At 42.0% G+C, this 12,208-nt stretch overlaps 1 protein-coding gene across 1 annotated transcript in view; it reads left to right on the top strand.

Annotated features, from left to right (window-relative positions):
* KATNAL2 (katanin catalytic subunit A1 like 2) overlaps positions 1–12,208 on the top strand; it is a gene marked incomplete at both ends in the record, with an annotated part of 68,214 nt that overhangs the window by 21,897 nt on the left and 34,109 nt on the right. Inside the window, 3 exons of the mRNA XM_080821721.1 lie at positions 4,668–4,738; positions 7,832–8,001; positions 9,334–9,376. Of these exons, the coding sequence (XP_080677847.1) occupies positions 4,668–4,738; positions 7,832–8,001; positions 9,334–9,376 (284 nt within the window). The remainder of the gene's footprint in view (positions 1–4,667; positions 4,739–7,831; positions 8,002–9,333; positions 9,377–12,208) is intronic.

Here is a 12,208-nt window from a genome sequence, read left to right as displayed (position 1 = left end):
AAAGAGATCACAAGTAGGCAGACAGGCAGGCCAAGAGAGAGAGGAGGGGAAGCAGGCTCCCTGCTGAGCAGAGAGCCCAATGTGGGGCTCGATGTGGGGCTCGATCCTGGGACCCTGGGATCATGACCTGAGCTGAAGGCAGACGCTTTAACCCACTGAGCCACCCAGGCGCCCCAACCCACCTCATTCTTCTGACTGGTGCCTTGTCTTCCACCGTGAGCTCCTGCTGTGACTTACTTAATCACTAACAGGCATTTATAGCTTATTTCTATTTTTTGTGAATACAAATAATGCCGTACTAAATATCCTTGAACATTAATCATTGTGCATACATGGACTATTTCTATAATACAGTGTAATTGATCTTCTATAGTGTAAATTGCTGGGAGTGGAATTGCTGGTCAACAAGTATGTGCATTTTTCATTTTGATAGATTTTGCCAATTTGCTCTATAAAAGGGTTGTCCTAGTTTACATTTCCACCAGTTATGGCTGAATGCATGTTCTTTCGCCCCTTGCCAAGCCTGGGTATTATCTGGATAACATTATTAAGATTTCTGCATTTTAAGAAATTGGAGATTCTTACTGAAAGAAGCTTATTTTTGTCCAATGAACTGAGGAAGTGTTAATGATGCTTAAGGTGGTTTCTTCAACTTTTATGTGCATAGCCAATAATGACAAAACAAAACAAAAAAATATCTACAGTAAAGGGAAGTGAAAGCCTTCTGGATGGTTTTGCATTTTCTTTTCTGCCCAGTATGTCGCACCTGGACTCACGCTGACTGATCTCGCTCGCTACAGCTGGTCGTCAGAGCACATAAAGGAGCGCCAGTGGCAGCCCAGCCCAGGATGGGACCAGGCTCTGCCATCAGGCTGGTGAGCAGGCTCTCACAGTGGTGTGGGTGATAAGCAGCTCTTTCTCCCCACCATTTCCGTTTCGAAGTGCTCCAAAATGTTGCATGAAATAATTTCCATTTTTCGGTCAGACCATTTGTTTTAGAGATCAGGGTAAAAAGGTTATTCAAATTATTTACCTTCATTTTAACCTTCTTTTCTCTACCTGTCTCCATTTGTTTTTGACATTTCGAAACAGCCTTCTTTGAGATACAATTAGCATACCATGCAACTCACCCAAAGTATATTTATAGAGAGAGACAACCAGGACCACAATAACTCCAGAACATTTTCACTACCCCAAAAAGAAATTGTACCCCTTAACTATTACCCATCTCCATTCCTCCACCCTCCTCTGCTTCCCCATCCCTTTTCTTTTCTTCTTTTTCTTAATTTTTTAGTGAGCTCCATGCCCAGTGTGAAGCTCGAACTCATGACCCTGGGATCAAGAGTCTCACATCCCACCCACTGAAGCAGCCAGATGCCCTGCTCCCATCCCCTTTTAAAAACATCTCTCCTGGGGCTCCTGGTTGGCTCAGTCAGTTAAGCATCTGCTTTCCACTCAGGTCATGATCCCTGGGTCCTGGGATGGAGTCCTGCCTGCCACGTCCCCTGCTTGTGCTCTCTTGATACGATTTGGGTTGTTTCTGTAAAAAAGAAACAACCCAAAACAACAAACATATCTCCCAAGATCTTTTCCTGTTCCCCTAATAAGTTTTTGGGCTCTACCCAGACTCTCATCTTCAGGACATTCAGAGCTATCAGCCAAACCCAGTGCATCATGTGCAGTCCTGGGGAGCACGAGCAAAACACTACTTAGCTAATCTTAGCATCCTACTCATAAGAGAACAGGTGCATCTGTGCCTGTTTAGATTAGGAAGAAGTGCATGCCTCCAGTGTGAAGGATGGAGAGACTCTGAAATACACGAACAAAGCAACTAACAGCTGTGGAGCAGCCACCGATCACTGACCCTGCTATGGGCACAGCACCCCACAGTTTGCAAAACACTGTCTGGTTGGAAATGGCACTAGTCAGTGTCCGGTGAAGTCCCTCTGAGAATGGACACGGCTCTCATGGCTCTTGTAAGAGACACTATTCATGTGTTACCATGTGGGGTCAGCTAAGAAAGACTGTCTGGTAGCCATGACTGTTTGATTTTAGCAAATTTGGCAGGTGGATTTTGACAAGTTAAAATAGCAGCTTCTCTGTAGTCTGTGGTTAATGTGAAGGGGTAGGGATGAGGATGGTCAAGGAGGGGGTGAGAGCAGGGGAGGAAGTGATGGGGAGAAGAACGCTGGGTTCTAATCTCAACTCCATAGACTTTTGAGCAAATCTCTTAATTTATCTGGATCTTGGGTTCCTGAGACTCAATGATCACCCAGTACCTTCTAGACTCTTCAAATTCTGAATCAAAGCCCCAAGTGTGAACTTGAGAATTTGTATATTTAGAAACATAGCCTATCACTTTTACTATTGCTTATTTAACAGGTTGTTATATTTTTATTTTGCAAACTTGATTTGGACTGAATTTTGTGATAACTGTCATCTTTATTATGCAAATAATAATTTGGAGCGGACCTGTATTTCATGAAGTGTTTCCCCTCCTAATACACTAGATGGCGCTAGAGGCAAGGCAAATCAGATTGCCCCCCAAAAAGGCGGGGGATGGGGGGTGGTTTTGACCAGCAAAGTCAAAGTTATTATATATGGTAAATTCAAAAGGCTTCAGTCTTTATCAAGAATCGTTGTGCCAACATCTTCAGAAAGGTGAGCGAATACTGCCAGTGATAAACATCTTGATATCAGGATAGTGTAAGTTTTTTTGTAGAAGCTTTCATACTGTTAGTGTGACCAACTATAAGAAATCTTAGATTGGGGCCCAACACATATACACACGCTAAAGCAACAGAAGTGCCACAGAACAATGAACAATCCTAAGCTTTCTTCCCTGTCACGAATTCTGAGACAATTCTATTGCACTGAAGGGAAGCCTTGGGGGGATGGGGGGGAGTGTAAATGACACATTATCAGATGTATTTGATGGTGAGGAAAGTAATGAAGGGCCTTTAGAGGTGTGTTGGTGTTTGAAAATTAACAATAGGTATACAGAAGAGTAACCAAGCTAAAAAAAAAATGAGGCAATTATTCATTCCAAGAAAAACAATGTACCGAAAGGAAAAGTACTTTCTGACTCCGCCGTGAACACTGCTTACATGGTTCTAATAATAGAATCCTGGAATACTGATATTAGTGGCAGGGTAGGGGGAGAAGTTGGATGACTGCTTAGTTTTCATCCACCTTAACGGGGTGTGACTAGTTAATGCCTAATGTTCGTGTGTCATGGAACACTGATGTATTTAGAAACACGGAGGTAAATATCAGCAGAAACAACTAAAGTAGTTAAGGTTGTTGCCTCCAGGGAGTGGATGGGAGGTGGGGTAGTGGAGCGGGGCGAGACTATCGGTTTTCCCTAAAAATGTATAGTGCTATTATTCAGCCTTGAAAAGAAAAAAAAATTTTGGACACACATGACACCATGGATGAACCTTGATGACATTTGCTGAGTGAAATAAGCTAGACACCAAAGAACAAACACTGTAGGAGTCCACTTCCATGAGGTACCTAGTATAGGCCAGTTCATAGAGAAGGGAAGGAAAGTGGTGGTCACTGGGGTTAAAGGGATGGGGGGTGGTGGAGGGCATCGTTCTTTAATGAATACAGAGTTTCAGTTGGGAGAGATCAAAAAGCTCCCAAGACAGATGGTGGTGATGGTTGCCCAACAAGGTAAATGAGCTTAATACCACTAAATTGTATGAATAAATGGCTGAAATGGAACGTTGTATGTTAGGTATGTTTCTGCACAGTAAAAAAGCAAAGTAAGAAGAAAAATGATTTATAGTACTGCTTGAATTTTAAATAGCCATATGTACATTTTAATTTCATCACAATTTTTAGAAAGCTTTGGATGAATATCTGAAAAGTTTTTGTATGTGTTGTGAGCGTGAGTGTTTGCACATAGATTTTTATGATATGATTTGGGCCACTCGGGCCTTTTTTGTTTTTATCCAGTTCTTACCTGTATTCTCCTTAGATAAAAATGTTAGATAAGCTATTCTCAAGTCAGGGAGGTATTGCTGAAAGTAGGTATTTTATGAATACATTTCAGGGGAATTTGAGATGCCCGGTAACTAAATGGACACATGAACCCTAAAAAAATGTGCAGATGCATTTACACAGGAATTTCCCTTTTCTGACCTCTGCTGCTCTTAGTGGATATTCTGGGCATTTTGCTGTGTGGCCACCTGCTGAATGGTTTACTTGAATTTGTCCCCACATTTGTGCTGGGACCGGGTGGGACTCTTAGGGAAGTGAAGGTGTCGTATCAGGTGAGTACCTGTGATGTCAGAGCTGATTTCTAGGTCATTAGCTTCTCTTTACCATCACTCTCCTTAACTGGCCCAAATAGGAGTGTATATATTTGCTTCTTTGCAGTTAGGAGCAATAAAATGCCAATTAGCTTGGCTGTAAGAAGTTGACTAGTAAAGTACAATTCTAATTTAAATCATACCTTCAGTTTGCAAATGAGAAGGCAGCTCTAAGAAGAAGACAATGGAAAATAACTTTATATATCCTTAGAGACATCAAACTGCCTTCCAGCCTTTAAGTCATGCTTCTTGGTTTTGACAGGTTACATTTACCTTCAACGGTTTATTGCTCTAAAAAGAGTGTTCTATCTCATTGTCTCCCATCTAAATTTTCCTTTTTGTTCACAGTGTAAGATGAGGACAGAAGCACGACGAAAAAATCTCCTTATTTTGATTTTGCATTACTTAACACAAGAAGGGTATGTTACATTACAAATTTTTACAGAGATGAATCCTCTTTCCCTGACCCCCAATTTTCCAGATACACAATAGTTCATAGAATTTATTTTTTAGAATAATTTTCTTTTTTTTTTAAGATTTTATTTATTTGACAGACAGAGATCACAAGTCGGCAGAGAGGCAGGCAGAGGAGGTGGGGTGGGGAGCAGGCTCCCTGCTGAGCAGAGAGCCCGATGTGGGGCTTGATCCCAGGACCCTGGGATCATGACCTGAGCCGAAGGCAGAGGCTTTAACACACTGAGCCACCCAGGTGCCCTAGGATAGTTTTCTATTTATAGAAAAACTGAGCAGAAAGTAAGTATAGAGAGTTCCCACCTACTGAGACTCCCCCCAGCCAGTCTCCCCTATTATTAACCTCTTATATTGGTGAGGTACATTTGTCACAACTGGGGAGCAAATCTTGATACATTATTGTTAGCTGACGTCCATAGTTTCCATCAGGGTTTACTCTTGGGCTGTATAATTCCGTGAGCTTTGACAAATGCATAATGTTATAGATCTGGCATTGCAGTATCATATCCAATAGCTTCACCCTAAAAATCCCTTGTGCTCTGCCTATCCCTGCCCTCATGTTCAGCAACACAGACACAGACACAGACTTTTATGGCCTCATTTACATAGATATTATTCCCATTACACATTTGAAAACTTTAACAAAGCTACCCTGTTCCTGAGATACCTTCCCTTTCCCATTCAGGTTTCAGGCCTATCAAATCAGATTCCCCGGGGTCCCACTGCTGGGTATCTACACAGAGATAATGCTCTTAGTCCTCAATTCTCCTTCCCTCAAAATAAAGGTATCGCATTTACCTGATGACCTGTGTTTGGCTCTCTTTTCCGGGTAATGCCATTTGTTGACTAGCAGGAGAGGAAATGGGGAGGCATTTGAGTTTGGCCGCCTACCTGATTCAGAAACGTGCAAGCCCTTGCAATGAAGGCTGAAGGTGTTCCGGGTTTTGTGAGGAAGAGAGCTCACCCACTCTTTACTTTTGAGTTTTCTTTCTTTCCAAGCCTCCGCCAGGAAGAAAATATTTGGGTTTCAGGCTTAGGGCCTGAACTTTCAAGTTAAGGCAGCAGTTCTCAACTGGGGTAATTTTGCCCCTTGGGGGACATTTGGCAATGTCAGGAGACGTTTTTTTTTTTTTTTTTTTTTTTTTTTTTTAAAGATTTATTTATTTATTTATTTGTCACAGAGCGAGAGAGAGGAGCGAGAGTGAGCACAAGCAGGCAGAGTGAGAAGCAGGCTCCCTGCCGAGCAAGGAGCCCGATGTGGGACTCGATCCCAGGACGCTGGGATCATGACCTGAGCCGAAGGCAGCGGCTTAACCAACTGAGCCACCCAGGCATCCCACAGGAGACGTTTTTTGACTGCCACAACGGCACCTAGAGGTAGAGAGCAGGAATGCTGCTAAACATCCTTCCATGCACGCGACAGCAACCCACAACAGGGTTATCCAGCCCCAGGTGTCAACCGTGGGAAGACACTGTATCAAGAAGAACTGTGAAAACAAAGACAAAGAAAAGTCAGCGTGGTTTATCCCTTCTCCTACAGTGCTTACCGTTATTCACAAAGCGTGCATTTCCCCTTTCTGCCACAAGATGGCCCCTTGCGTCTCGCATTAATGAAAATTCGACTATAGAGTTGATCATTGTCCGGAGAATCTCCTGGTTAAGGTACTTATGAGTGGCTTCTCAAGATGAAAAGTGAACTTTCAGAAAAGTAGACCTGCCCTTAACAAAATACTAAGAATTTATCTTCACAAAGGGGATAGATTATAGTGGATTGAAATAAACAATCAGAAAAAGCTTTGTAGAGAAGGTGATACGAGCTGGTCTTGAAAGATGTATGGAGTATGGAATATGTATGGAGTGTGGATAGAGAGACATGACGGACGAGGATGTTCTAGCCGGTGCAGAGAGAAAGAAAAAAAGAAAGGGCATGAGCTAAGTGGAACAATTAGGTAGACAGAAAGACCAGAGGTTGACTATCAATTGACACTTACAATGTCTTTAAAATTAGCAGGGTCTCTGGAAATAATCATGGCCACCTCGTTTAAGAAAGTTCAGGCTTCCAACTGACCTGAATCTGGGGCAGGGAAGAGAGCATAATAAACAACGTTTTCTCCTACTTTCCCAGACTGGAATCAAACAGCAAGAACTCTGTCCTGCAGCAGGAATTCTTAATCTGAGGTCCTTGGATGAAACTGTATGTTAACTTGTGCATATCTGCACACTTTTCAGGAGAGAGTTGTTGGTTTCAATAAGAAGGCAAGAGCTAAGATTAAGACCTGGAGAGTCTTTCCACTTTCAGAGTGAGACAAAGCATTTGCTTTTATTGCTAAGATCACTGAAGTTGGACTGCCCTACAACTGAACAGGTTAAAAATGACAGTGAAGAACGCCTGGTGAAGACGGTCCTTATACCCCCAGTCAGCTGCTAGTGTCACGTGCGACTGAAGAAAACACTACCAGGAATAATACATCCAAGCCGATGATGTCTTCTTATGCTAAATTTCCCTCAATGGTATTGATCAACATAGTTTCAGAATTTCCTTCAAAACTCAAAACCTACCCTTTTCAATTGTTTCAAAATCATGGCAGATCTTGCCTCTTGGGGTTGAATTTGGGTTTATCCATTGTCCGATGTTATCTAAAAGGAGTGCTGGTGAATAAAGAGGTAATCGAGTTGGGCAAATACCCACTTTAGGCTAAAAATAAGTTAAGGTGAAGCATAAAACATTTTCTTAGTTGATTTCCTTATTTGACTTTTATGCATTTCCAAAAACATTTTGAACAATGATGACATCATTAGAGTAAGTATGTAACTTCCTGAGGCAACTGCTTTGAAAAACACTACGTGCATATCCTTACCATACGTGGGGCTTCTTACTCTATAGGTGAACATCATGTATCCTATTGTCATCTAATGTACTATTTAACATAAGCTCACTATTTGTATTGAACATGTTTAGACTTGTCGTGCCTATTTGCCTTTATTCATTTCACCCAGAGTTAATTCTTTTGTTTTGCTTTTTTCTTCTGTGAAATGGCCAGATACATCGATGCAGCCAATGCTTTGGAGCAAGAAACTAAACTGGGGTTACGACGCTTTGAAGTTTGTGACAACATTGACCTTGAAACTATTTTGATGGAATATGAGAGCTACTATTTTGTAAAATTTCAGAAATATCCCAAAATTGTCAAAAAGGCATCATCAGACACAGGTACATGGCTATTTTCTAGAAATAAGGTTTTCTCTCATCTTTAAGATTGGTGTTTCTTCCTCATTGTATCCCCAGATGGATGCTACTGCCACCCTGCACTGAAAGAATAGACCAGAAAAACCACGTAGCCTCTAGTAGATTCTATACAGATAATGTCAGTGTGATTGTCTGGGCCATGACGTCCCTATAGCCATGCTGCTATTTGTTCAAGGAATGTATATTTTAGGACAAGGAAAGCGAAACCCCTGTGTATCACAGGTACTTTTTAGAAGACCAACACTACTTTCATTTCTTTAGAGATGAAAAGAGCTGTTGGAAGAGGATAAATGACAGAAGACTTTTTTGTTGTTGTTGTTAGGAAGACCTATTATCTATCTTGAAAATAACATGAAAATGAGTATTGGTGAAGCTAATAGCTCATGTATAGATAATGAAATGCTTTTGAAAGCCATCAATCCAGATAATGATCAATAGAATGTAAAGACCCAGTATAGGTTAGCAGTCAAGGAGGCTGGCTGGAGGAAAGATCTAAAGTGAGGGCCCTATGTTTTGTAGTAACATTGACTTAGAAGATTGTAAGTGGGGGAAGTAATTATAAACCAAGGGAGATCATTGTCCTGTTTACAAGGCACTTGTTAAGCCACAGACTTTAACATTTCATGTGGGGACCAGGAAACTGAGAGGAATGTCAATTAAAAATAGCCGGGGGCGAATCTCCCAGCTGGAGGGGATATTTTATGTGAGTTCCTTTCTAGTGCAGCGTTCAGAGCTCCCAAGTCCTTGGCTGAGTGTTGGATCTGGGTTTTGGCAGAGAAAACACTGATGCCTAACCACTGAGCCACCAGGACTATCACTGACACAATCTACTCTCTAGATTTCTGTTCTGATCTAACTTGGAACCATAGTCTCCTGGGATACTGGGCACAGTGTGTTTATTTTAAGGTAAATTGGCAGAGTACAACTGATAAGTCTCCATGGAATTGACCTGGTGTCCCACAGACCACAGCAAAATGGTGTCAAGTCCATGAAAACTTGAAATGATTACTGTCACCTGGCCCACACTGAGGTCGCCACCAGGTTCATGGTTTCCAACACGTTTCATATCTGAGGGCTTTGGGGTCCTCCTCTGTGTGGAAATTCTTGGTAAACATGGGCTTCTTTCTCTTTGCTGGTAGTTTCACTTCTTTCTATGTGAGACTAGTTTGACCTCCCAGATTCTACAAGGCTGTAACACAAATTTTAAGAACCATGTGAGAGGACAAACATTACTGACAAATCACTTTCTCTTAAAAATTAACTTTCCTTTTCCTCCCAATATTTGTTTTGCCACAGTGGAAAATAATTTACCACAAAGAAGTGGAGGGAAGACCAGAAGGTAAAATGAATGGTAATTCATCTTGGCCAACCCAACTCTAGGAGTTTGTGGGATCCCTTTCCAGAAGATTCTCCAGCTCAGCTCCATGTCTGTCTACCAGCAATTGCAGACTATGGTCATGTGACCCTGGTGGGCCCAGCCATGGGTTATCCTCACGTTACAGGTGTCCAGGATATGGGTCACTGTCTGTTGGTTCTCCTGGTTTTATCATAGTTAACTGCATTCACTGGTGCTCTTTCCAGGCTCTGTGCTATGATGAGTACAGACCTCAGAGATGAATAGATCCAGGTTCAATTCCTGGCCCTGCTACTCACCAGCTTGGAGCAAGTTTCTGACCCAAAGTGAGGTCCCCACATGTAGAGGGCCCCATGCATGCTTCATGATAATACTCTCAGTAATGTTCTGCTTGAGGCTACCTTTGCTTTGTGCTCTTCTTTGGGAACGGTTTTATTGTTTTGATCAAAGTGTTATCCTTTTATTTATAGTTTCCATAAAGCTAGTCAGACTCTGACAATGAATGATAACTACTTTTTTAAGGTTTTATTTATTTGACAAAGAGAGAGTGAGCACAAGCAGGGGGAGCGGCAGACAGAGGGAGGGGGGAAGCGGGCTCCCGCTGAGCAGGGAGGCTGATGCGTGGCTCCATCCCAGGACCCTGGGATCATGACCTGAGCCAAAGGCGGAGGCTTAACTGAGCCACCCAGCACCCCCGATAATTACTTTTGAACAGAAATGGTGAGGAGCATTTTAAGGGGCCAGCTTTGGCATGCATTTGGATTCTGATTATTTTCCAGCCAGCTGCTCATGCCTGGAACTTCCCCAGCATTCCCTATGTGGCAGAACATTCCATGAGCCAGTGTCTTCTGAGCACTTTGCTTCTCTTTAGGGATGGAGCTTGACAGCTTAGGTGTCTTCAGCTCCTCTCTGAGTAAAATGTTTGTACATGGCAATCACAGAGGTCAGCTGGCAAATGGCTGGAGTCAGGAAGGATAATTAGGAAAGTAATGAATGCTGTTTATAATTTTATAATTGAAGACAGCTATTGATATGAGAGGTTGTGTCATGAGACTGGCCATTAACAAATGAAAGTATCTTTTCCTAATTTGCGCATCTCACACCAGAGAGCAAGCTCCCAGTTTACAGATTTGCCCATGACCCAGGGGAGGTATGGTTATTTCATGGGATGGGTAACAGAATTAGGATGCCAAAAAAATCTTGACAATTTGGAAGATGGGCCCCAAATAACAAGATGAAATTTAACAAAATAAGGTATAAGCTCTAACCAAAGATTAAGACAAATAGCTCCTTCATTACAAAATCAGAGACCTAGAAATTTGAGTTAACAACAATGTGGTGTGAGTCAGCAGACTGATGTGATTGCCCGTGTGATCTCGGCCTCAGTGGAAATGCAGTGTCCACAGAGTGGGAGGTGACTGTTCTGGTCAGAAGACAGTGGACAAAGGGAAAGTGACCAGGATGAGGATGACTCTAGGAGCTAGGTAGTCTTAAAAATGATTGGAGCAACTAGTGATGTTTAGCTTGAAGAATGGAAGACTTGGGGAGGAGATGCCCCTAGAACAACACGGTACCAGTCTTCACTCTCTAAAGAGGATTGAGCCTTCTTTGTAGAATTCCACAGGGCACACCTGGGAGTGGCAAATAAAGTTACAGTGGGGTGAGTTTGGTTTCATATTAGGAAGGATTCTACAATCGTTAGAGCTGATAGGAAATGAATCACGCTGCTCTGCACATTAAGCACTTGTCTTTGATTGTGTTAAAGCAAATCTGTGAATCACTTGTCTCTAAAGGGAATTCAAAGTGGGGAATCAGAATCCCAGTTCCCTGCCAGCCCTGCAATGACGTTAGGCAACTTTCACTGTGTGTATATATATATATACACATATATGTATGTATATATACTATATATATGTATGCACACACACATACATATACATATGTACATATATGTACATATATACATATGTATATATATGTGTGTGTGCATACATATATGTATATATATATATGACCTCACCATTTAAATCAATGCTATTAATAAGGGTTTACACTTGTAAAATGTTTGGATTCATTTCCTAAATAATTTCATTTTTGTGCCAGCGAAAGGTCCGAGGGATAGGCATTTTTATTCCTAATTTACAGATGAAAAACAAATGCTGTACACCTCTTAGGACGCTCACCCCTGTGGGCCAACCCTGGGATCATCGCGTATGGACACTGGGGGTATCATTGGCATGGGCAGTCTTGCTGGCCAAACACCTGTTTACATTAGACACAAACAACATTTTCTTTCTCGCAAAGACATGGAGAAATAGCTGCTCTCTGAGACCCCTTAGAACATGGGAGACACGCTTCCAGTGAAACTCCTGCAAACACATCTCACGTGTAAGGACAAAGGAACTGAGAAAACCAAACAGCTTCTGATATGGGGTTCATGCTGTGCCCCCCACGCAGTCCTGCCTCTCTCTGATCTCCTATCCAATATTCCAGTACTGAATTTTAGGTCTCATGGTGAGGACCTCGTGTACAAATTTATTTTACTTTTGCATTGATGTATGTAATGCATATAACATATATGCCATCCAACACATATATACACATACATGCTATCAAACCCATAGATACTCTTGTAAGTGCCACACCCCAGCACCCTCCGCCTCCCAATAGTCTCCCTTTCCAGCCAATACTCTCCATCTCCACAAGAGGCAGCCACTATCTGAATTTCCAGCCCCATTGATTTGTTTTGCTTTAAGTGAACAATATTTGGTGAACATTTGTTTTGCAAATATGAAGATCTGTGACAAAAGAGAGGAG

The sequence above is a fragment of the Martes martes genome (assembly GCF_963455335.1).
Source record: "Martes martes genome assembly, chromosome: 13".
NCBI lineage: Eukaryota > Metazoa > Chordata > Mammalia > Carnivora > Mustelidae > Martes > Martes martes.
Note: the sequence above shows the minus strand (reverse complement) of the source record. Positions and strands in the feature narration are given on the sequence as shown.